Source organism: Anoplopoma fimbria, chromosome 9 (assembly GCF_027596085.1).
Source record: "Anoplopoma fimbria isolate UVic2021 breed Golden Eagle Sablefish chromosome 9, Afim_UVic_2022, whole genome shotgun sequence".
Classification (NCBI taxonomy): Eukaryota; Metazoa; Chordata; class Actinopteri; order Perciformes; family Anoplopomatidae; genus Anoplopoma; species Anoplopoma fimbria.
The window spans coordinates 29077080-29103182 of record NC_072457.1 but is presented as its reverse complement, the minus strand read 5'-3'; the positions used below and the strand labels follow the sequence as shown (position 1 = coordinate 29103182).

Here is a 26103-nt window from a genome sequence, read left to right as displayed (position 1 = left end):
AACACATTAACCTGTTTTAGTTATTTTGTATAGTGCATGCAGCCAAACGTTACACACCAACTTATGTGACCTTCCATTGTAGAGTAAATATTTTTGCAAAAGTGCTTCTTGTTTCATGGCTGGAAAATAATTTGAGTTATCTTTTAGTTGGTGATTTAGTATATAATATGTTATATAAGTCCTTTGGATTTGACTATTTACATGTTTCCAGTTCACTCCATATATTTTAAAGGTTCTAAAGATGGATAACATGCTTCTCTGTGCTATAGTGGTCTGTGTTTTTACTGTGAGGGGCAGAGCTGGCCAGCATGAAGAGTCAATGGGGTTTTCAAAAAATAGGCATTTATTTAACCAACATTTTCTACAAACAATTTATGAAAGTAGCATGAAGTTCTGGACACATAAAAGAGAACAACTAAACAATATTTAACTCAGGCCATGCTTTCTTAACATTACTGAACAGACTAAAAAGACCCAACTAAGACTAAATCCATCCAAACAAACTGACAGAAGGGGAATATAATGGCTGATCAGACCATTTCTGAAACAAAGGGGTAACAAATATAAACACTACCAACTTAACTACATGCTTTAGCCTATTAACAAATTATTTCTGTAATCAACCAAAACATAAAGCACCAACAAAACTACTGAAATAAAATAAAAAAAACTCCAAACTAAAACTCTCAATCCCCACTATATATATATATATATATATATATATATTTATTTTGAATTAAAAGACTCTGCTTAAGTGTTTGGTATCCTTTGTGCCAGCTTGCCAATATTTCCTTCAGCAGCAGCAACCAGCAACAAAACCTTGATCACTGGCAACTCAAGATATATAAATTATAACAACTCAAGGCAAAAGTATCCAAAGACAAAATAAAGTAAGATCGTAGACAGAAGTTACCTAAATGTCTGTGCTACAAATAAAAGCCAAAGTACTGCAGTCATAAATAAACTATGATGAGTATGATTTATGAAACAAGTTCACTCTAGGTAGCAATGGAGGGGGTGTCTCTGAAAGGCAGTCCTTAAAATGAATGTCTTTTCTTTCTTGGCATGATATTTCAGTGGAGCTGATTGCTTTTCCTGATGTTTTGGAAGCGCTTCATACAGATTAGGTGGATTAGCTGACTCTCGGTGCAAACAACACCTACTGATATGTCAAGACAGCAGTCTGGATCTGATTCAAAACACTCAATCAGGCATTTTTTTTATTTTTTTATAATTTTAGTCAAACATCAGATGATAACTCTGTTCAACCTGTCACAATAGCTCTATAGCTAGTGTAAATGTTGATACACGTAGACCCAAGGGGACATGAATTGTATGCTTCTATGGCACACACAGGTAAAATGACAAACCTGTTGTATGTTTCAAATATAGCTTCCTAAAAGTTAGAGCTCTTTAAAACATACTCAATCCTGAAAAGAGATAAGAGATAAATTAATATCATGTGTTCGTACATATATCACCACTAGATGGCAATGGTGACTTAATGACTGGGTCCTATTCATGGTTTAGCCCTCCAGTCTGCAGCCAGATCATGGTTTTGAAATAACCAACAAAGGAACAATGATGAAAAATGATACTTTGCATGTACGTGTTTGTGCATCAGCATCTAATTTCATCCTGGAATGCTCCTAGTGACATATGTGGAAGTCAACAACAAAATCCCCAACACATTTAACGAAGCTATCACAACAACATCATAGTTATGATTAGAAGCTCACTGGGCCCATCCACAAGCCTGTCTGCATTGCATCAGAGGGCAGGTACAGTTCAAGTTCAAAGTGTGTGGTGAAGCAATGTGCTACTCAAGACCAAGTGACACTCAATCTTCTTCAAGGACCAAGATATGAAGGCCAACTCTAAAATCATCACTGTGCCCTTTTCCTTCACTTGAGCCTTGAGGATGGGGACATAATGGAGCATAAATGAGATAGCTGTGGGACTTGCAAAGGAAAGTTAGCCCACGTCATGTGCCAAGGAACAGCACTGCAGCAATAATGTCTGCAGACCATCAGGCACCGGACATGGTCACATTTATGTCAAGATAGGAATTTTGTGAAAAGCGTCACTGGGATTTTGATGATTAAACCACTGTAATAAGTAAAAATGAATAAATCCTGTAATACACATATAAATCAGCCAGTTATTTCCTTAGACAGTCACCAGTAGGTGGTTTACCCAAGAGTATATGAATATGCTATTCTTGGGGAACCTCAAACTACAGTCTGTGATCCTAATGGAAAAAACATTTCAATGTCTAACTGATGATCATAAAAACATCTGATAACAGATGAGTTAAATTACATGAATATCCTTAAATTTGAGTGCAAGTCCTCAGCTATAATTTACCAAACGCATTACTTAACAGTGGGGGGGTTTACACACGGAAAGTAACAGTTACTGAACATTGACCAGACAGACATCAGACAGGAACAACAGGAAGATAATAAAGTAAAGTGTTTTTGATGTGCTTGGTCAGAGGAAGAAGTGGATCTGGAGGAAGAACCAGAGGGGGGGCTGCAGCTGATCAGAGCAGAGACATGTGGGGCAGGGTTGCACAATGCCAAACTAAGTCTTTGTGTATTATGAGGGGAAACAATAGATGAGACTTTAAATGTCAAGAGAATAATGTGACCAGATAGACAGAAATTATTTTTTATGTTTTATGTTTTTGTATGTTTCAACACAAAAAAATCAGGTCAATTAGGACCTATTTGAAAAAAAGAATCCCCAAACTTACATCATGCATATGAAGGTAATTGTTCTTTACAATATTCTATATGTAAATTAGTGAGTGAGGAGCTCCATTCCAACACTGTTGAGGAATAGAACACAATGATGTCATAGAGTCATAGAGAGGCAGCATAATTATGTCATGGGATCACAGACATGAAGGCAGAGTGCTGTCAGAACAGTTCAGTACTCAGATGAGACTACAAGCAGACACTTTTCTCTCGTTCTTTGTCTTTTATATCAACATCAGCGCTGAGTTTGCTTGAAAACGATTCATGGCATTGAGTGACATGTCAGGTAAGCTGAGAGTGGTTAAGAAAACTCTGATATTGTTAACTGCAAAGAAATGAGAAACTCAAATTAAGTTGTGTGAATTTTATGTTGAGAAGAAAACCAACCTGTTAGTTTTTTTTCATGAATATTATTGTGTTTATTTGTTTGCTTATTCTTTGAAGATTATGGATTAATTGTGATGATGTTAGCCTGGCCCTCAGTAGGGGGCTCCAGGGCGATCAGATTTTTTTTGTTTTTTACAAAAAAAGGTATTTTTTATGCTATTTATCCACTCTAGCACCTCATTTACAGTACATGTCTTACAGTACATGTCTATCTTTGAAATGTGTACCTCAATAGCTGTTATTGTCCAGATCAATTAGGAATTGTGATGATAGAAATAGAAATATATATTTAGTTGTTAATAATTCGTATTGGTATACCATTTAAAGTGATGAACACATAAATGCATCAATAATTATAAAACAATAGTATGATGTACAATATGCTGAAAGGGGCCATTCTGTATTATAGTAACCTTTCCTTTTGATTTTTATGTATATTTTGTTGCTAATTCTTTAGCATTTTTACTTGGGTAATATTTTGAATGCAGGACTTTTATTTGTAATAGGGTATTTTACACTTTAGTTTCACTACTTTTACTTACAGATCTGAGTACTTCTTCCACAACATTGACAATAGTTTATTTAAATATTATAAAGGGTTAAGTTTTCATCCCAGACACAAAGGTACAGCTCATCCAGTGTAGTGTAAGATCTGTTCCCTTCTCCATCCTCTGATGCTGTCGGTCTGTCTCTCTACACGGTGACTTTAAGAACGTTTTCATTTATAGCAAAATTATTCATTTAATGTTTTAGCTAGTTTTAGAGGCACGTCATAAAGTAGTCCTTATGTAATAAAATTTGAGATTTTTAGGATAAAATAAAAAAAGAAACTACATATGTTAATAGATTGAATTGTTTTTAGTGCTTAAGTCGCGAAAAAAAAAGCTGAAGACACTGTCATAAGATTGTGTGCTGAATATGAGCAAATAACTTCCCTGGCCAAATTTAACAGAGATGAGGCTATATGTGTGTACTGGTGAGAATTGTCTATTGTTATGAACATACTAAAATGTGGATGACATGGTGGTTTATTTTCATAGAATTTTAGCAATTGTGGGTTTCTATTGTTTAAGCTACAGTACGCAACCACAACATTAAAGAAAAATCTTTTGTATTTTTTCCAGATGTGCAGCTCGGCCTGGTGCAAGTCGCTGATTTTAAGTATGCTTTTTTGCTTCCTTATCCTTTGTCTTATTATGGACTATTTGTGGGCATGGCTCGAGGTGCTAGTAACTTCCGACCTGCTTGCCATCGAGGGAGCAGCGTTCGCGGCCTTTGGGTGGCCATAATAAAGCTACCCAAAGGTGAAGAGGACGTGAGAAGACCTGCCTATGTTTGTTATCATTGCTTGGATTAATTTGTTTCCTTATTCTATATGTAAATTAGTGAGTGAGGAGCTCCATTCCAACACTGTTGAGGAATAGAACACAATGATGTCATAGAGTCATAGAGAGGCAGCACAATGATGTCATGGAATCAAAGACATGAAGGCAGAGTGCTGTCAGAACAGTTCAGTACTCAGATGAGACTACAAGCAGACACTTTTCTCTCGTTCTTTGTCTTTTATATCAACATCAGCGCTGAGTTTGCTTGAAAACGATTCATGGCATTGAGTGACATGTCAGGTAAGCTGAGAGTGGTTAAGAAAACTCTGATATTGTTAACTGCAAAGAAATGAGAAACTCAAATTAAGTTGTGTGAATTTTATGTTGAGAAGAAAACCAACCTGTTAGTTTTTTTTCATGAATATTATTGTGTTTATTTGTTTGCTTATTCTTTGAAGATTATGGATTAATTGTGATGATGTTAGCCTGGCCCTCAGTAGGGGGCTCCATTGCGATCAGATTTTTTTGTTTTTTACAAAAAAAGGTATTTTTTATGCTATTTATCCACTCTAGCACCTCATTTACAGTACATGTCTTACAGTACATGTCTATCTTTGAAATGTGTACCTCAATAGCTGTTATTGTCCAGATCAATTAGGAATTGTGATTAGAAATAGAAATATATATTTAGTTGTTAATAATTCGATTGGTATACCATTTAAAGTGATGAACACATAAATGCATCAATAATTATAAAACAATAGTATGATGTACAGATGCTGAAAGGGGCCATTCTGTATTATAGTAACCTTTCCTTTTGATTTTTATGTATATTTTGTTGCTAATTCTTTAGCATTTTACTTGGGTAATATTTTGAATGCAGGACTTTTATTTGTAATAGGGTATTTTACACTTTAGTTTCACTACTTTTATTAAGATCTGAGTATTCTTCCACAACATTGACAATAGTTTTTTAAATATTATAAAGGGTTAAGTTTTCATCCCAGACACAAAGGTAAGCTCATCCAGTGTACCTGATTGTTCCATTCTCCATCCTCTGATGCTGTCGGTCTGTCTGAGCTCTACACGGTGACTTTAAGAACGTTTTCATTTATAGCAAAATTATTCATTTAATGTTTTAGCTAGTTTTAGAGGCACGTCATAAAGTAGTCCTTATGTAATAAAACTTGAGATTTTTAGGATAAAATAAAAAAAGAAACTACATATGTTAATAGATTGAATTGTTTTTAGTGCTTAAGTCGCGAAAAAAAAAGCTGAAGACACTGTCATAAGATTGTGTGCTGAATATGAGCAAATAACTTCCCTGGCCAAATTTAACAGAGATGAGGCTATATGTGTGTACTGGTGAGAATTGTCTATTGTTATGAACATACTAAAATGTGGATGACATGGTGGTTTATTTTCATCATTTTAGCAATTGTGGGTTTCTATTGTTTAAGCTATTACCACAATTAAAGAAAAATCTTTTGTATTTTTTCCAGATGTGCAGCTGGCCTGGTGCAAGTTGATTTTAAGTTGCTTTTTTTGTTTCCTTATTCTTTGATTATTATGGATTATTTGTGAGCATGGCTCGAGGTGCTAGTAACTTCCGACCTGCTTGCCATCGAGGGAGCAGCATTCGCGGCCTTTGGGTGGCCATAATAAAGCTACCCAAAGGTGAAGAGGACGTGAGAAGACCTGCCTATGTTTGTTATCATTGCTTGGATTAATTTGTTTCCTTATTCTATTGTAAATTAGTGAGTGAGGAGCTTTCAACACTGTTGAGGAATAGAACACAATATGTCATAGAGTCATTGATGTCATGGAATCAGCATGAAGGCAGAGTGCTGTCAGAACAGTTCAGTACTCAGATGAGACTTCCAGACACTGCTTGTCCATCAGGCTGAGTTTGCTTGAAAACGATTCATGGCATTGAGTGACATGTCAGGTTGAGGTGGTTAAGAAAACCTGATATTGTTAACTAAAGAAATACCTCAAATTAAGAGTGTGAATTTTATGTTGAGAAGAAAACCAACCTGTTAGTTTTTTTTCATGAATATTTGTTTTATTTGTTTGCATTGAAGATTATGGATTAATTGTGATGATGTTAGCCTGGCCCTCAGTAGGGGGTTTTATTGTTTCCTTATTCTTTGGATTATTAAGGATTAGTTGTGAGCATGGCTCGAGGTGCTAGTAACTTCCGACCTGCTTGCCATCGAGGGAGCAGCATTCGCGGCCTTTGGGTGGCCATAATAAAGCTACCCAAAGGTGAAGAGGACGTGAGAAGACCTGCCTATGTTTGTTATCATTGCTTGGATTAATTTGTTTTATTGTTTCCTTATTCTTTGGATTATTAAGGATTAGTTGTGAGCATGGCTCGAGGTGCTAGTAACTTCCGACCTGCTTGCCATCGAGGGAGCAGCATTCGCGGCCTTTGGGTGGCCATAATAAAGCTACCCAAAGGTGAAGAGGACGTGAGAAGACCTGCCTATGTTTGTTATCATTGCTTGGATTAATTTTTTATTGTTTCCTTATTCTTTGGATTATTAAGGATTATTTGTGAGCATGGCTCGAGGTGCTAGTAACTTCCGACCTGCTTGCCATCGAGGGAGCAGCATTCGCGGCCTTTGGGTGGCCATAATAAAGCTACCCAAAGGTGAAGAGGACGTGAGAAGACCTGCCTATGTTTGTTATCATTGCTTGGATTAATTTGTTTTATTGTTTCCTTATTCTTTGGATTATTAAGGATTAGTTGTGAGCATGGCTCGAGGTGCTAGTAACTTCCGACCTGCTTGCCATCGAGGAGCAGCATTCGCGGCCTTTGGGTGGCCATAATAAAGCTACCCAAAGGTGAAGAGGACGTGAGAAGACCTGCCTATGTTTGTTATCATTGCTTGGATTAATTTGTTTTATTGTTTCCTTATTCTTTGGATTATTAAGGATTAGTTGTGAGCATGGCTCGAGGTGCTAGTAACTTCCGACCTGCTTGCCATCGAGGGAGCAGCATTCGCGGCCTTTGGGTGGCCATAATAAAGCTACCCAAAGGTGAAGAGGACGTGAGAAGACCTGCCTATGTTTGTTATCATTGCTTGGATTAATTTGTTTCCTTATTCTTTGGATTATTAAGGATTAGTTGTGAGCATGGCTCGAGGTGCTAGTTATTCTTTGGATTATTAAGGATTAGAGAGCAGCACAATGGGATTGTCATGGAGCATGGCTCAGACATGAAGGTGCTAGTAACTTCCGTTTGTTATCATTGCTGCTTGCCATCGAGGGAGCAGCATTTGCTTGCCATGTTTGTTATCATTGAAACGATTCATGGCTTTGGGTGGCCATAATAAAGCTACCCAAAGGTGAAAGGACGTGAGAAGACCTGCCTATGTTTGTTATCATTGCTTGGATTAATTCGTTTTATTGTTTCCTTATTCTTTGGATTATTAAGGATTAGTTGTGAGCATGGCTCGAGGTGCTAGTAACTTCCGACCTGCTTGCCATCGAGGGAGCAGCATTCGCGGCCTTTGGGTGGCCATAATAAAGCTACCCAAAGGTGAAGAGGACGTGAGAAGACCTGCCTATGTTTGTTATCATTGCTTGGATTAATTTGTTTTATTGTTTCCTTATTCTTTGGATTATTAAGGATTAGTTGTGAGCATGGCTCGAGGTGCTAGTAACTTCCGACCTGCTTGCCATCGAGGGAGCAGCATTCGCGGCCTTTGGGTGGCCATAATAAAGCTACCCAAAGGTGAAGAGGACGTGAGAAGACCTGCCTATGTTTGTTATCATTGCTTGGATTAATTCGTTTTATTGTTTCCTTATTCTTTGGATTATTAAGGATTAGTTGTGAGCATGGCTCGAGGTGCTAGTAACTTCCGACCTGCTTGCCATCGAGGGAGCAGCATTCGCGGCCTTTGGGTGGCCATAATAAAGCTACCCAAAGGTGAAGAGGACGTGAGAAGACCTGCCTATGTTTGTTATCATTGCTTGGATTAATTTGTTTTATTGTTTCCTTATTCTTTGGATTATTAAGGATTAGTTGTGAGCATGGCTCGAGGTGCTAGTAACTTCCGACCTGCTTGCCATCGAGGGAGCAGCATTCGCGGCCTTTGGGTGGCCATAATAAAGCTACCCAAAGGTGAAGAGGACGTGAGAAGACCTGCCTATGTTTGTTATCATTGCTTGGATTAATTTGTTTTATTGTTTCCTTATTCTTTGGATTATTAAGGATTAGTTGTGAGCATGGCTCGAGGTGCTAGTAACTTCCGACCTGCTTGCCATCGAGGGAGCAGCATTCGCGGCCTTTGGGTGGCCATAATAAAGCTACCCAAAGGTGAAGAGGACGTGAGAAGACCTGCCTATGTTTGTTATCATTGCTTGGATTAATTTGTTTTATTGTTTCCTTATTCTTTGGATTATTAAGGATTAGTTGTGAGCATGGCTCGAGGTGCTAGTAACTTCCGACCTGCTTGCCATCGAGGGAGCAGCATTCGCGGCCTTTGGGTGGCCATAATAAAGCTACCCAAAGGTGAAGAGGACGTGAGAAGACCTGCCTATGTTTGTTATCATTGCTTGGATTAATTTGTTTTATTGTTTCCTTATTCTTTGGATTATTAAGGATTAGTTGTGAGCATGGCTCGAGGTGCTAGTAACTTCCGACCTGCTTGCCATCGAGGGAGCAGCATTCGCGGCCTTTGGGTGGCCATAATAAAGCTACCCAAAGGTGAAGAGGACGTGAGAAGACCTGCCTATGTTTGTTATCATTGCTTGGATTAATTTGTTTTATTGTTTCCTTATTCTTTGGATTATTAAGGATTAGTTGTGAGCATGGCTCGAGGTGCTAGTAACTTCCGACCTGCTTGCCATCGAGGGAGCAGCATTCGCGGCCTTTGGGTGGCCATAATAAAGCTACCCAAAGGTGAAGAGGACGTGAGAAGACCTGCCTATGTTTGTTATCATTGCTTGGATTAATTTGTTTTATTGTTTCCTTATTCTTTGGATTATTAAGGATTAGTTGTGAGCATGGCTCGAGGTGCTAGTAACTTCCGACCTGCTTGCCATCGAGGGAGCAGCATTCGCGGCCTTTGGGTGGCCATAATAAAGCTACCCAAAGGTGAAGAGGACGTGAGAAGACCTGCCTATGTTTGTTATCATTGCTTGGATTAATTTGTTTCCTTATTCTTTGGATTATTAAGGATTAGTTGTGAGCATGGCTCGAGGTGCTAGTAACTTCCGACCTGCTTGCCATCGAGGGAGCAGCATTCGCGGCCTTTGGGTGGCCATAATAAAGCTACCCAAAGGTGAAGAGGACGTGAGAAGACCTGCCTATGTTTGTTATCATTGCTTGGATTAATTTGTTTTATTGTTTCCTTATTCTTTGGATTATTAAGGATTAGTTGTGAGCATGGCTCGAGGTGCTAGTAACTTCCGACCTGCTTGCCATCGAGGGAGCAGCATTCGCGGCCTTTGGGTGGCCATAATAAAGCTACCCAAAGGTGAAGAGGACGTGAGAAGACCTGCCTATGTTTGTTATCATTGCTTGGATTAATTTGTTTTATTGTTTCCTTATTCTTTGGATTATTAAGGATTAGTTGTGAGCATGGCTCGAGGTGCTAGTAACTTCCGACCTGCTTGCCATCGAGGGAGCAGCATTCGCGGCCTTTGGGTGGCCATAATAAAGCTACCCAAAGGTGAAGAGGACGTGAGAAGACCTGCCTATGTTTGTTATCATTGCTTGGATTAATTTGTTTTATTGTTTCCTTATTCTTTGGATTATTAAGGATTAGTTGTGAGCATGGCTCGAGGTGCTAGTAACTTCCGACCTGCTTGCCATCGAGGGAGCAGCATTCGCGGCCTTTGGGTGGCCATAATAAAGCTACCCAAAGGTGAAGAGGACGTGAGAAGACCTGCCTATGTTTGTTATCATTGCTTGGATTAATTTGTTTCCTTATTCTTTGGATTATTAAGGATTAGTTGTGAGCATGGCTCGAGGTGCTAGTAACTTCCGACCTGCTTGCCATCGAGGGAGCAGCATTCGCGGCCTTTGGGTGGCCATAATAAAGCTACCCAAAGGTGAAGAGGACGTGAGAAGACCTGCCTATGTTTGTTATCATTGCTTGGATTAATTTGTTTTATTGTTTCCTTATTCTTTGGATTATTAAGGATTAGTTGTGAGCATGGCTCGAGGTGCTAGTAACTTCCGACCTGCTTGCCATCGAGGGAGCAGCATTCGCGGCCTTTGGGTGGCCATAATAAAGCTACCCAAAGGTGAAGAGGACGTGAGAAGACCTGCCTATGTTTGTTATCATTGCTTGGATTAATTTGTTTTATTGTTTCCTTATTCTTTGGATTATTAAGGATTAGTTGTGAGCATGGCTCGAGGTGCTAGTAACTTCCGACCTGCTTGCCATCGAGGAGCAGCATTCGCGGCCTTTGGGTGGCCATAATAAAGCTACCCAAAGGTGAAGAGGACGTGAGAAGACCTGCCTATGTTTGTTATCATTGCTTGGATTAATTTGTTTTATTGTTTCCTTATTCTTTGGATTATTAAGGATTAGTTGTGAGCATGGCTCGAGGTGCTAGTAACTTCCGACCTGCTTGCCATCGAGGAGCAGCATTCGCGGCCTTTGGGTGGCCATAATAAAGCTACCCAAAGGTGAAGAGGACGTGAGAAGACCTGCCTATGTTTGTTATCATTGCTTGGATTAATTTGTTTTATTGTTTCCTTATTCTTTGGATTATTAAGGATTAGTTGTGAGCATGGCTCGAGGTGCTAGTAACTTCCGACCTGCTTGCCATCGAGGGAGCAGCATTCGCGGCCTTTGGGTGGCCATAATAAAGCTACCCAAAGGTGAAGAGGACGTGAGAAGACCTGCCTATGTTTGTTATCATTGCTTGGATTAATTTGTTTTATTGTTTCCTTATTCTTTGGATTATTAAGGATTAGTTGTGAGCATGGCTCGAGGTGCTAGTAACTTCCGACCTGCTTGCCATCGAGGGAGCAGCATTCGCGGCCTTTGGGTGGCCATAATAAAGCTACCCAAAGGTGAAGAGGACGTGAGAAGACCTGCCTATGTTTGTTATCATTGCTTGGATTAATTTGTTTTATTGTTTCCTTATTCTTTGGATTATTAAGGATTAGTTGTGAGCATGGCTCGAGGTGCTAGTAACTTCCGACCTGCTTGCCATCGAGGGAGCAGCATTCGCGGCCTTTGGGTGGCCATAATAAAGCTACCCAAAGGTGAAGAGGACGTGAGAAGACCTGCCTATGTTTGTTATCATTGCTTGGATTAATTTGTTTCCTTATTCTTTGGATTATTAAGGATTAGTTGTGAGCATGGCTCGAGGTGCTAGTAACTTCCGACCTGCTTGCCATCGAGGGAGCAGCATTCGCGGCCTTTGGGTGGCCATAATAAAGCTACCCAAAGGTGAAGAGGACGTGAGAAGACCTGCCTATGTTTGTTATCATTGCTTGGATTAATTTGTTTTATTGTTTCCTTATTCTTTGGATTATTAAGGATTAGTTGTGAGCATGGCTCGAGGTGCTAGTAACTTCCGACCTGCTTGCCATCGAGGGAGCAGCATTCGCGGCCTTTGGGTGGCCATAATAAAGCTACCCAAAGGTGAAGAGGACGTGAGAAGACCTGCCTATGTTTGTTATCATTGCTTGGATTAATTTGTTTCCTTATTCTTTGGATTATTAAGGATTAGTTGTGAGCATGGCTCGAGGTGCTAGTAACTTCCGACCTGCTTGCCATCGAGGGAGCAGCATTCGCGGCCTTTGGGTGGCCATAATAAAGCTACCCAAAGGTGAAGAGGACGTGAGAAGACCTGCCTATGTTTGTTATCATTGCTTGGATTAATTTGTTTTATTGTTTCCTTATTCTTTGGATTATTAAGGATTAGTTGTGAGCATGGCTCGAGGTGCTAGTAACTTCCGACCTGCTTGCCATCGAGGGAGCAGCATTCGCGGCCTTTGGGTGGCCATAATAAAGCTACCCAAAGGTGAAGAGGACGTGAGAAGACCTGCCTATGTTTGTTATCATTGCTTGGATTAATTTGTTTCCTTATTCTTTGGATTATTAAGGATTAGTTGTGAGCATGGCTCGAGGTGCTAGTAACTTCCGACCTGCTTGCCATCGAGGGAGCAGCATTCGCGGCCTTTGGGTGGCCATAATAAAGCTACCCAAAGGTGAAGAGGACGTGAGAAGACCTGCCTATGTTTGTTATCATTGCTTGGATTAATTTGTTTTATTGTTTCCTTATTCTTTGGATTATTAAGGATTAGTTGTGAGCATGGCTCGAGGTGCTAGTAACTTCCGACCTGCTTGCCATCGAGGGAGCAGCATTCGCGGCCTTTGGGTGGCCATAATAAAGCTACCCAAAGGTGAAGAGGACGTGAGAAGACCTGCCTATGTTTGTTATCATTGCTTGGATTAATTTGTTTTATTGTTTCCTTATTCTTTGGATTATTAAGGATTAGTTGTGAGCATGGCTCGAGGTGCTAGTAACTTCCGACCTGCTTGCCATCGAGGGAGCAGCATTCGCGGCCTTTGGGTGGCCATAATAAAGCCCAAAGGTGAAGAGGACGTGAGAAGACCTGCCTATGTTTGTTATCATTGCTTGGATTAATTTGTTTTATTGTTTCCTTATTCTTTGGATTATTAAGGATTAGTTGTGAGCATGGCTCGAGGTGCTAGTAACTTCCGACCTGCTTGCCATCGAGGGAGCAGCATTCGCGGCCTTTGGGTGGCCATAATAAAGCTACCCAAAGGTGAAGAGGACGTGAGAAGACCTGCCTATGTTTGTTATCATTGCTTGGATTAATTTGTTTTATTGTTTCCTTATTCTTTGGATTATTAAGGATTAGTTGTGAGCATGGCTCGAGGTGCTAGTAACTTCCGACCTGCTTGCCATCGAGGGAGCAGCATTCGCGGCCTTTGGGTGGCCATAATAAAGCTACCCAAAGGTGAAGAGGACGTGAGAAGACCTGCCTATGTTTGTTATCATTGCTTGGATTAATTTGTTTTATTGTTTCCTTATTCTTTGGATTATTAAGGATTAGTTGTGAGCATGGCTCGAGGTGCTAGTAACTTCCGACCTGCTTGCCATCGAGGGAGCAGCATTCGCGGCCTTTGGGTGGCCATAATAAAGCTACCCAAAGGTGAAGAGGACGTGAGAAGACCTGCCTATGTTTGTTATCATTGCTTGGATTAATTTGTTTTATTGTTTCCTTATTCTTTGGATTATTAAGGATTAGTTGTGAGCATGGCTCGAGGTGCTAGTAACTTCCGACCTGCTTGCCATCGAGGGAGCAGCGTTCGCGGCCTTTGGGTGGCCATAATAAAGCTACCCAAAGGTGAAGAGGACGTGAGAAGACCTGCCTATGTTTGTTATCATTGCTTGGATTAATTTGTTTTATTGTTTCCTTATTCTTTGGATTATTAAGGATTAGTTGTGAGCATGGCTCGAGGTGCTAGTAACTTCCGACCTGCTTGCCATCGAGGGAGCAGCATTCGCGGCCTTTGGGTGGCCATAATAAAGCTACCCAAAGGTGAAGAGGACGTGAGAAGACCTGCCTATGTTTGTTATCATTGCTTGGATTAATTTGTTTTATTGTTTCCTTATTCTTTGGATTATTAAGGATTAGTTGTGAGCATGGCTCGAGGTGCTAGTAACTTCCGACCTGCTTGCCATCGAGGGAGCAGCATTCGCGGCCTTTGGGTGGCCATAATAAAGCTACCCAAAGGTGAAGAGGACGTGAGAAGACCTGCCTATGTTTGTTATCATTGCTTGGATTAATTTGTTTTATTGTTTCCTTATTCTTTGGATTATTAAGGATTAGTTGTGAGCATGGCTCGAGGTGCTAGTAACTTCCGACCTGCTTGCCATCGAGGGAGCAGCATTCGCGGCCTTTGGGTGGCCATAATAAAGCTACCCAAAGGTGAAGAGGACGTGAGAAGACCTGCCTATGTTTGTTATCATTGCTTGGATTAATTTGTTTTATTGTTTCCTTATTCTTTGGATTATTAAGGATTAGTTGTGAGCATGGCTCGAGGTGCTAGTAACTTCCGACCTGCTTGCCATCGAGGGAGCAGCAGTCGCGGCCTTTGGGTGGCCATAATAAAGCTACCCAAAGGTGAAGAGGACGTGAGAAGACCTGCCTATGTTTGTTATCATTGCTTGGATTAATTTGTTTCCTTATTCTTTGGATTATTAAGGATTAGTTGTGAGCATGGCTCGAGGTGCTAGTAACTTCCGACCTGCTTGCCATCGAGGGAGCAGCATTCGCGGCCTTTGGGTGGCCATAATAAAGCTACCCAAAGGTGAAGAGGACGTGAGAAGACCTGCCTATGTTTGTTATCATTGCTTGGATTAATTTGTTTCCTTATTCTTTGGATTATTAAGGATTAGTTGTGAGCATGGCTCGAGGTGCTAGTAACTTCCGACCTGCTTGCCATCGAGGGCAGCAGCATTCGCGGCCTTTGGGTGGCCATAATAAAGCTACCCAAAGGTGAAGAGGACGTGAGAAGACCTGCCTATGTTTGTTATCATTGCTTGGATTAATTTGTTTTATTGTTTCCTTATTCTTTGGATTATTAAGGATTAGTTGTGAGCATGGCTCGAGGTGCTAGTAACTTCCGACCTGCTTGCCATCGAGGGAGCAGCATTCGCGGCCTTTGGGTGGCCATAATAAAGCTACCCAAAGGTGAAGAGGACGTGAGAAGACCTGCCTATGTTTGTTATCATTGCTTGGATTAATTCGTTTTATTGTTTCCTTATTCTTTGGATTATTAAGGATTATTTGTGAGCATGGCTCGAGGTGCTAGTAACTTCCGACCTGCTTGCCATCGAGGAGCAGCATTCGCGGCCTTTGGGTGGCCATAATAAAGCTACCCAAAGGTGAAGAGGACGTGAGAAGACCTGCCTATGTTTGTTATCATTGCTTGGATTAATTTGTTTTATTGTTTCCTTATTCTTTGGATTATTAAGGATTAGTTGTGAGCATGGCTCGAGGTGCTAGTAACTTCCGACCTGCTTGCCATCGAGGGAGCAGCATTCGCGGCCTTTGGGTGGCCATAATAAAGCTACCCAAAGGTGAAGAGGACGTGAGAAGACCTGCCTATGTTTGTTATCATTGCTTGGATTAATTTGTTTTATTGTTTCCTTATTCTTTGGATTATTAAGGATTAGTTGTGAGCATGGCTCGAGGTGCTAGTAACTTCCGACCTGCTTGCCATCGAGGGAGCAGCATTCGCGGCCTTTGGGTGGCCATAATAAAGCTACCCAAAGGTGAAGAGGACGTGAGAAGACCTGCCTATGTTTGTTATCATTGCTTGGATTAATTTGTTTTATTGTTTCCTTATTCTTTGGATTATTAAGGATTAGTTGTGAGCATGGCTCGAGGTGCTAGTAACTTCCGACCTGCTTGCCATCGAGGGAGCAGCATTCGCGGCCTTTGGGTGGCCATAATAAAGCTACCCAAAGGTGAAGAGGACGTGAGAAGACCTGCCTATGTTTGTTATCATTGCTTGGATTAATTTGTTTTATTGTTTCCTTATTCTTTGGATTATTAAGGATTAGTTGTGAGCATGGCTCGAGGTGCTAGTAACTTCCGACCTGCTTGCCATCGAGGGAGCAGCATTCGCGGCCTTTGGGTGGCCATAATAAAGCTACCCAAAGGTGAAGAGGACGTGAGAAGACCTGCCTATGTTTGTTATCATTGCTTGGATTAATTTGTTTTATTGTTTCCTTATTCTTTGGATTATTAAGGATTAGTTGTGAGCATGGCTCGAGGTGCTAGTAACTTCCGACCTGCTTGCCATCGAGGGAGCAGCATTCGCGGCCTTTGGGTGGCCATAATAAAGCTACCCAAAGGTGAAGAGGACGTGAGAAGACCTGCCTATGTTTGTTATCATTGCTTGGATTAATTTGTTTCCTTATTCTTTGGATTATTAAGGATTAGTTGTGAGCATGGCTCGAGGTGCTAGTAACTTCCGACCTGCTTGCCATCGAGGGAGCAGCATTCGCGGCCTTTGGGTGGCCATAATAAAGCTACCCAAAGGTGAAGAGGACGTGAGAAGACCTGCCTATGTTTGTTATCATTGCTTGGATTAATTTGTTTCCTTATTCTTTGGATTATTAAGGATTAGTTGTGAGCATGGCTCGAGGTGCTAGTAACTTCCGACCTGCTTGCCATCGAGGGAGCAGCATTCGCGGCCTTTGGGTGGCCATAATAAAGCTACCCAAAGGTGAAGAGGACGTGAGAAGACCTGCCTATGTTTGTTATCATTGCTTGGATTAATTTGTTTTATTGTTTCCTTATTCTTTGGATTATTAAGGATTAGTTGTGAGCATGGCTCGAGGTGCTAGTAACTTCCGACCTGCTTGCCATCGAGGGAGCAGCATTCGCGGCCTTTGGGTGGCCATAATAAAGCTACCCAAAGGTGAAGAGGACGTGAGAAGACCTGCCTATGTTTGTTATCATTGCTTGGATTAATTTGTTTTATTGTTTCCTTATTCTTTGGATTATTAAGGATTAGTTGTGAGCATGGCTCGAGGTGCTAGTAACTTCCGACCTGCTTGCCATCGAGGGAGCAGCATTCGCGGCCTTTGGGTGGCCATAATAAAGCTACCCAAAGGTGAAGAGGACGTGAGAAGACCTGCCTATGTTTGTTATCATTGCTTGGATTAATTTGTTTCCTTATTCTTTGGATTATTAAGGATTAGTTGTGAGCATGGCTCGAGGTGCTAGTAACTTCCGACCTGCTTGCCATCGAGGGAGCAGCATTCGCGGCCTTTGGGTGGCCATAATAAAGCTACCCAAAGGTGAAGAGGACGTGAGAAGACCTGCCTATGTTTGTTATCATTGCTTGGATTAATTTGTTTCCTTATTCTTTGGATTATTAAGGATTAGTTGTGAGCATGGCTCGAGGTGCTAGTAACTTCCGACCTGCTTGCCATCGAGGGAGCAGCATTCGCGGCCTTTGGGTGGCCATAATAAAGCTACCCAAAGGTGAAGAGGACGTGAGAAGACCTGCCTATGTTTGTTATCATTGCTTGGATTAATTTGTTTCCTTATTCTTTGGATTATTAAGGATTAGTTGTGAGCATGGCTCGAGGTGCTAGTAACTTCCGACCTGCTTGCCATCGAGGGAGCAGCATTCGCGGCCTTTGGGTGGCCATAATAAAGCTACCCAAAGGTGAAGAGGACGTGAGAAGACCTGCCTATGTTTGTTATCATTGCTTGGATTAATTCGTTTTATTGTTTCCTTATTCTTTGGATTATTAAGGATTAGTTGTGAGCATGGCTCGAGGTGCTAGTAACTTCCGACCTGCTTGCCATCGAGGGAGCAGCATTCGCGGCCTTTGGGTGGCCATAATAAAGCTACCCAAAGGTGAAGAGGACGTGAGAAGACCTGCCTATGTTTGTTATCATCCAGCTATGTGATGTTCGAGATGGTCTGAGAGAATTTGAGTTTGAGGGGACTGACATCAAGACCATGATCAGTCTCCTAGCGAGCATGTGATTATGATTGTTTCTTCCAACTGTACAATATATGTACGAATAAATTATTATTATTGATTGCATTAATTTGTTTTATTGTTTCCTTATTCTTTGGATTATTAAGGATTAGTTGTGAGCATGGCTCGAGGTGCTAGTAACTTCCGACCTGCTTGCCATCGAGGGAGCAGCGTTCGCGGCCTTTGGGTGGCCATAATAAAGCTACCCAAAGGTGAAGAGGACGTGCCAAGACCTGCCTCCTAAAGTTAAACATGAAATATACACAAAATGCATTTCTTTATTTTGTATTTATTGTTATATTTTCGTCTTCCTAGTGTCCAGGGTCTCAGCTACTTCTTGTATGGACCTGGATCTCCTTACTATCAAGCTCTTCTGTCCAGTATCCGAATGACCGAAATCGAAGATTTGCAAATTATTGTAGGTAGCTGCGAAGGATGAGAAACTTCTACTGCGTCATTCCACTCACATACCCTGACAAACAAATATAAACAATGTCCCTGGTTCATTATTATGACCTACTAAAATTCACCTTCTCATGTCCTGTCCATTTCTTCCAGTTCTTTTCCTGACAAATGGTGAACAAGCGTCACACCAATGCAGTCTCCCAGGACGTTGACAGCAGTGTTGCAGCGATCTCTGAAAGACACAAACGGCAGATGAGGGGATATGTGGGATATGCGGTGTGCTTTTTGATGTCAGGTGTAGAAATCCCTGCCAAAACTGAGGTTAAACTTACAGCAGCCATTCTATAGCCAACAGAAGGGAAGCGTCCCTCGCAGGAATCCCAATGACTGTCAAAATGAAGAGAGTGGTGACTGTTCCTGTAGCTGGGATCCCAGCTTCTCCAACGCTGGACACTGCTACTGTCAAACTGCAGTGAAAACACAGAGTCACCAGAGTTGACTGTTGAAGATGCTAAAATATTATTTTATTTTATTTACCAGCTTTTACAGATCCCATATTGTATACGATACTAATTCAATGTCTGTGTGTTCATTTCCCAGTTTTTCAAGTTCATCCCTTTACCAGGAATGGCTGGAAGGAGAGAGGGAGGCACTGCATGTATCCAACTTTATCCCGAAAACAGCACTACACTATGATCCTATGTTGAGTCAGAGCTTCTAAGACTTACTGAAGATTTGTGCTAAATGCAATCATTTTCAGTAATTTGGCAATATTTGGTTCATACAAAGGAACCACGGTGCACAACATTAACAAACATGTCTGGGTTGTGAGTGCATTGAAGGATCTACAGACACACAAAGGTAAGATTCATATCAGAAAGCACCGTGTGGAAGAGCAAATGAGAGAGGACTCAGCCCCTAATCACTAACACCGAGCTCAGCGGAGTGGAGGAGAGACGGACAGCGGAGAGTTGACTACTGCTGCACTCGTTGCGTTGCAGTTTATGAAAGCTTGTGACGGCTGACGTAAACCAAAGGCTCGGGCTCAATAGCTCAATATAGTCAATACTGATCAGTGAGAGAACGCCCTGGTCGGCCCCGATAGGGACATCCTTGCCAGAATGTTCAGCTACTACTGCGACTGATTTTATTATGACTATGTAACAGCAGCAGCTACATGTTACTGTAAATGGTTTGCTGCACAACCAAGAAAGAAAGCTATAGCATGTCATTGCAGCTTGAGAACAGCACCATCCAACTACAGATCCATAACCTGCTGCTGGGCACTAAGGGTCCGCTCACATGCCACAGAGCTCAACTCATCTCATGAGGCAAGGAACAAACCATCACAACTGGCAGATATATTTTTTCTGTCTTCTGTAAATATTAGTCTACCGTGAATTTGTGGAGGTGAAGTTAACCATTTTAGTGCAGAACTACAAGGAGCTTTATGATCTGTCCCACGGACTACTCCCCACTACAACTACAGTTGAAAATGGCACACAAATCTAGCAGTAGGTTTACCGAGAACTTTACAGTGCTGTAAATCCATACATCTTTGCTTTGACCTTGTTCAGTTTAGTCAGTTAGGCTTACTGCTAAATAAACGCAACGTCATCATTAGCCTCATGCAGTGACAAAGGTTCAGATTACCATCAGACTACACAATACTATACGTCAGCAATCAAGTTTTTTTCTTTTCTACAATATGAAAGGAACTATGTACTTGAGTGATTGAGCCACTCTCAAATACAGTAAAAAATAACACACATCATTCTAACATTACTATTTGAACTATATTTAGTGTTCAACATGCATAGAATTTAAACCAAGCTCTATATATCAAGAAGAAAGAGAGTGATACAATAATTGATTGTGTCTTACCTAAGGATAATTAGCTGGCTCCAGTTCAGATAGATGCGGTTGAGTTGGGCGATGAAAACTACCGCCGCTACTTCATAAAGAGCTGTTCCGTCCATGTTGACATTGATCCCAATCGGCAGCATGAAGCGAGTGATTCTTTTGTCAACCATGTTCACTTCCTCACAACATTGGAAAGTCATCGTGAACGCAGAGCTTGGAGACACAGTGCACCCCTTGTTAGTTACTAAATGTCTATTATCTATCAATCTAAATCCTCCAATCTAGATACTCTATTGCTAAAGACTCACACAAATGTAAAATACTCTTACCTGCGCGAGATAAGCATGGCCCTCATCATGGCGGGAAAAACACCCTTAATGACTAGAAAGGGGTTGCGTTTCACACATATGAGATAGATCAGTGGTAGGACTACTGCTCCATGGATGATGAGCCTGAAATAGAGCAGACATTACTCAGTGAAGACTTACCATACCAGACAAAAAAAACTGACAACATCAAGCACGGTTTGCATACACAATGCAACTGAAAAAGTGCTGAAAGTGCAAAAGAGAACATACCCAATAATAACCACTGCCATGAACTTTCCGAGTTTGAAGACAGTCTCAAAGTTGTCCCCAACCTCAACAATATAGCTTGCAGTCATGAACAACACTCCTATTGGCAAGAAGCTGGAAAGGTAACAAAAAAAATTAAAATTACAGGATAAAGAAGTATATTTATTAATCCCTCACAGACGACATTTTATTTTAAAAGAAGCTTAACATAAAAAATGTTAAACTTCCATTTATTCACATATATAGTTTTTTTTATTATTATTGTTTTTGTATTTTATTTATCAATTTTTTCCTGTTGTGAACCTCTATGTTACATTGTTAAGAAAAGTGCTATACACATAAACTTCAGGATACTCAGGATAGATATTATTTTCCATATGTAAATATTATTTCGCCACACAGAGGTTTTCTTCTAGAACATGCGTGCTGTTTCATCTTACCCTATTATGGATCTAACCACATGTTTGATGGCCTCGTTGAGGGCCTGAAGGAGGTCCACAACTAGTTGCGCGCTCTCTCCCATATTCCTGAGGGCCAGTCCAAAAATAGAAGACGAGACAATAAGGCCCAAAGTATTGAGCCCGTCAATATGTTCACCCACCAGACGCACTTCTGTGCTAATCTAAAAAAAAAATGTGAAACTCAGTGAGAACAGTCAGACAGCAAATTCATGTATGAACAGATAACACTGTGAATGAAGACTTCAAAAACTATATTTCTTAGTGAAAATTGTTTACCACTTCCAGGCCAGTATTTTCATCGATTTCTGTAATTTCAAACTCCACCTTCCGAGTTTTGTACTGAAGAGGAGAAAAGAATCAAACCCTTTGATATTACATTGTCTTCCTTATGGACCATATGTCCCATATCTGAGCAATAAAACATACCTGTTGAAAGCTAGCCTGAACCAGATTTTGTGGCACCATGTTCCTATAAAGAGAAAAAAAACACACATATATATACCGTCATGAAATTGTTGAGTAAAAATATAAGTCAGCTTGTAAATGCTGACGCATCTGATTAGAAGTTCAGAGAAAAACTTTCTTCTCACCTTATTAGATCCAACAAGGCATCAACTGTGGAGAAGGTTTCTTCATCCTCTTCATCTGTCTCAGCAGCATTGTGACTGACCCCAGGCTTGACTAACAGTACCAACAGTAATCCTACAACACAAAATCCAGTTGAACTCAGGTGGAAAAACTAAGTATTCTTTAACTCTTCCATAGGGACTGAATACAACACTATTCAATCACTAGTTTAAAATACCATACTGAGCTAATTGGAAAATTTCACTACAATAGCTAGTGTTAATAATCAGTTTGAACTGTTGTTTTAATAGTACTTAACACTGGTATAAAAACAGTGAAAAATGAGAAGAGGAAAACAAATCTGCTGAAATGTTGAACACCATGAATGAAGATAAAAAAAATGGTTTTAATTTAAATGAAACAAAAAAAAATATCACATGGTGTAAAATAATCCTCTCTATTCTCAGATATTGCTAGGGATTATGGAGAAAATGTATTTTTGTCATTTGAGTGTACTGCAGTCTTGATGTATAAAATCTAAACCGTATGATTCTGACTTGTAGCATAAAAAAATGATTTGGGTCAAACATGATAACTAATTGTGTTTGTATGACTAACTGTGTTTAAAAGTGAAAATAAGCTACAATCAGGTGACAATTTATTAAGTAAACTAAAACTAAACTCAACAAATGCGATCTTATACCGCATTCCTGCAATAAACCATACTTTCATCAAGTTAAGAATGTATTTCTATTATTTTGTCCACCCAGCAATGCAATCTACATCATACAAAATAATCATTGACAACACCGCTCCAGAAAAAGTTAAAAATACAAAAAAACTGAACATAGTAACGTACAAGAAGGTAGGATTGACTGAGGGAGTATTACACTGCGTACTAAATAAACTGGCAACTGAGAGTACATTGTATGCATTTCTCTTACCTAAAGCAACAGCCAGAAAAGTGGTTGAAACAAAGTATACTGTTGTACGCATGGTGATTTTCCTGGAGGTGCCAACACTCAGACTAGAAATTCCTATAAAAGTTAAGAATGTGAGCATCAGTAAAATCATTTCTGAGTAGTACATTAATGTCATGGAAAGTTAGGGCAACCTAACAACCTGTTATCTTTAAACTCTATGACGATTACATTTCTTAAAACGTATATTACTGTCAAATTGTGAGAAATTAGTGTCAATTATTATTGTAAATATGATTATGACTTTTGATTTGCTTTGTGTGTAACATGTATAACCTAATGTAACAGCTGACAGAGTGGGAAATACACCTGTGGCTTACCGGTTATCACACTTGACATAATGAGAGGAATGGTAACCAACTGCAACAGCCGCATGAGTATTTCTCCAGGGAAGCTGATGTACACTTTGTCAAGGTTTGTCATCGGGACGTAGGCCTTCAGAATCATGCCCAAAGCAACACCTTGGTGACAGTAACATAGAAATATTAGACTGTCAACACAGGAAAAGGGTTCAGAATCGCCGAGAACAGAAATGTAACAGAAGGAAAACAAACGACGATAAATTACCTCACATTTGCACAAATAACGCATACATTTTACAAAACTAAACAAAATGCCACACTAAATACGATAAACCACAATAATAAACCATAATTCATAATTTTTTGTTGTTGTTGTCGTGGTTCCAGATATTGCAAATGATAGGCCTGTATTGTATTGACTGTATGTACTCTGTATCCTAGCATGCCTTTGTCAATTAAATGATCTATATTTCAGACCACCAGATTAATGTCACACAGTAACATCACGACAAAAGAAAAACAAACGTAGAACATGTCAGCAACCCCCATTCTCAAATGATTTACAAATGCATTTATTCTGTATTATTACACTAATCTCTACCATATCCAAACTGCACATATCTTTCTACAAAGGTTCCTATTGAATGCGTAACAAACGGGCATATTTATGCTCATGAACATGCAACAAAAATGTTAAAAGTTAGAGAAATTTCAAAATGTCAAGTTTTCCATGATGTAAAATCACATGCCTGCTTCCTTTACGCACGTGTCATGTCTGTGGAAACTAATAATTATTATTATATTCCTTTATTGATCCCCATGGGGGAAATTCAAGTGTTGCAGCAGCTCAACTACACAGACACAGACAATAACTACACATACTATACAACTACACATACTATACAACTACACAGACAATAAATACACATACTATACAACTACACAGACAATAAATACACATACTATACAACTACACAGACAATAAATACACATACTATACAACTACACAGACAATAAATACACATACTATACAACTACACAGACAATAAATACACATACTATACAACTACAGACAATAAATACACTATACAACTACACAGACAATAAATACACATACTATACAACTACACAGACAATAAATACACATACTATACAACTACACAGACAATAAATACACATACTATACAACTACACATACTATACAACTAAATACACATACTATACAACTACACAGACAATAAATACACATACTATACAACTACACAGACAATAAATACACATACTATACAACTACACAGACAATAAATACACATACTATACAACTACACAGACAATAAATACACATACTATACATACTACAATAAATACACATACTATACAACTACACAGACAATAAATACACATACTATACAACTACACAGACAATAAATACAGTTATAATGCGTGACATAGGGATAAACATGATCGTCCATCACGGTTGAAAATCTAAACAATTGTGTGGGGTTATTTATTATTGGCCCTCCATCACTGCTGCCTCACAGACAGGCTCTCTGTGGGGTTGCATGTTAATGTGTGGAAGCTAGAGGAGATGCAGTGACTGTAACTGTCCACTAGATGGTGCTGTTTACTTCGGGTCCGTCTTACTCAAGTTGCAGGATGATAAAGACGCACCTGTTTGCTGTTTTCATTTATCTTCTGTGCAGAACATTAGTTACCTCAGACATGCATTGTACGTTTAGATTACCATACCTTAAAATGAGAATTGTATTGATCGTTAGCTTCATCAGAACAGGATACTACCATTGTTTAGTCAGGCCTGGAACATCAATTAAGATAAGATAAGATAAGATAAGATAAGATAAGATAAGATAATCCTTTATTAGTCCCGCAGCGGGGACATGTGCAGACTTACAGCAGCAGAGAGTAAAGTGCACACAAGAGACTTAGTAGAAGAAAAACAAAATAAAAAGTAAAAACAAGAAAAAATGAAAAATAAAAATAAAATAAAACAAGTATTATAAATAAGTAATAATAATAATTACTTACTAACTTAATGAATTTACCAACCGTGTCATTTGGTTTTTAAATGTGGTTTTTAAACAATAACATGTCACTGATGTAGTTCAGTGACACAATAGAACCAGGTCAGCTCAGTAGGTTAGTCTGGGTTAAACTTACCCAGGGCCAGAGCCACCAGGCTGGACACCGTTAACATAGTCCTGCTCCGGAGGAAGTTGCAACATGCTGTTAAGCAGTTCACCATTTTCTCGCAGTCTAAAAGAAAACCAAAAAAAACTCACAATTATAATAATTTGCTAATTGGCTTTTTGCAGTGAGCCCAATGATGGCGTTTACTACACAGATCACCTGAGTCAATACTCACAAAGACAACGGGAGATAATGAACGTTTAGTATGAAGTCAGCTGGTGAGATGTCCTGCAGCCGTTCTCTCTCTCTCTCTCTCTCTCTCTCTCTCTCTCTCTCTTCAAATCTCCCGTTTTGATTCAAAGTGAACCCAGTCTTGGTGATAGAACACAGCGTTACGAAAGTAAACAGAACATCTGTCGTGATAACTACAGAAACAGTTACAGTCTAAACACTCACTGATGGCTAATGCTGTGTCTCTGAATTAAATCAGATTAATGGCATGTTGTTGTTTTTTTGCAAAACCTATATACATTTCGTTAACTACTTTGTCAATTAACATTTAAAAACAAAAGGTTTCTATAAAGCCACAGTCATGCAGGTATTGATATGAATGTATCGTTTGGCTTTTCTCTAAACAGAAAACTTGAGAAGCATTGAAATCAATGTTTTGTATTCAAATCTAACAAACTTGTGTTTAAAATATGCTGCATTGTCAAATAAAGACAAATGTTGTCGGCACTTGATTTAAGCAGGTCGTGAAGAAAAGTAACAAGTGGAGGATTTTAGCACAATGCAAACTAAATGTCAGGG

The 26103-nt window shown here is 39.8% G+C and overlaps 1 protein-coding gene across 1 annotated transcript; it reads right to left on the bottom strand.

The window, feature by feature from the left end:
* Positions 1-18352: 18352 nt before the first annotated feature.
* LOC129096034 (excitatory amino acid transporter 3-like) lies at positions 18353-25602 on the bottom strand. The gene is made up of 14 exons (XM_054604681.1): positions 25529-25602; positions 25324-25419; positions 23164-23304; positions 22808-22900; positions 21887-21998; positions 21723-21765; positions 21573-21635; positions 21276-21457; positions 20839-20949; positions 20590-20712; positions 20282-20473; positions 18730-18864; positions 18523-18629; positions 18353-18435 (listed from the first exon to the last, which is right to left on the bottom strand). Exons 2-13 carry the CDS (start codon positions 25406-25408, stop codon positions 18527-18529), a joined length of 1383 nt encoding a protein of 460 aa, XP_054460656.1. The 5' UTR covers positions 25409-25419; positions 25529-25602; the 3' UTR covers positions 18353-18435; positions 18523-18526.
* Between the last annotated feature and the right edge of the window lie 501 nt (positions 25603-26103).

What these genes read in the sequence shown, in the direction of transcription:
- LOC129096034 (XM_054604681.1), bottom strand. Translation starts at nt 25,408, where the DNA reads ATGGTGAACTGCTTAACAGCATGTTGCAACTTCCTCCGGAGCAGGACT. An exon ending in TTCAGGCTAGCTTTCAACAG is followed by an intron (nt 21,636 to 21,722) that starts GTATGTTTTATT and finishes TCTCCTCTTCAG; the next exon opens with TACAAAACTCGGAAGGTGGA. An exon ending in GCCATGCTTATCTCGCGCAG is followed by an intron (nt 20,474 to 20,589) that starts GTAAGAGTATTT and finishes TGTGTCTCCAAG; the next exon opens with CTCTGCGTTCACGATGACTT.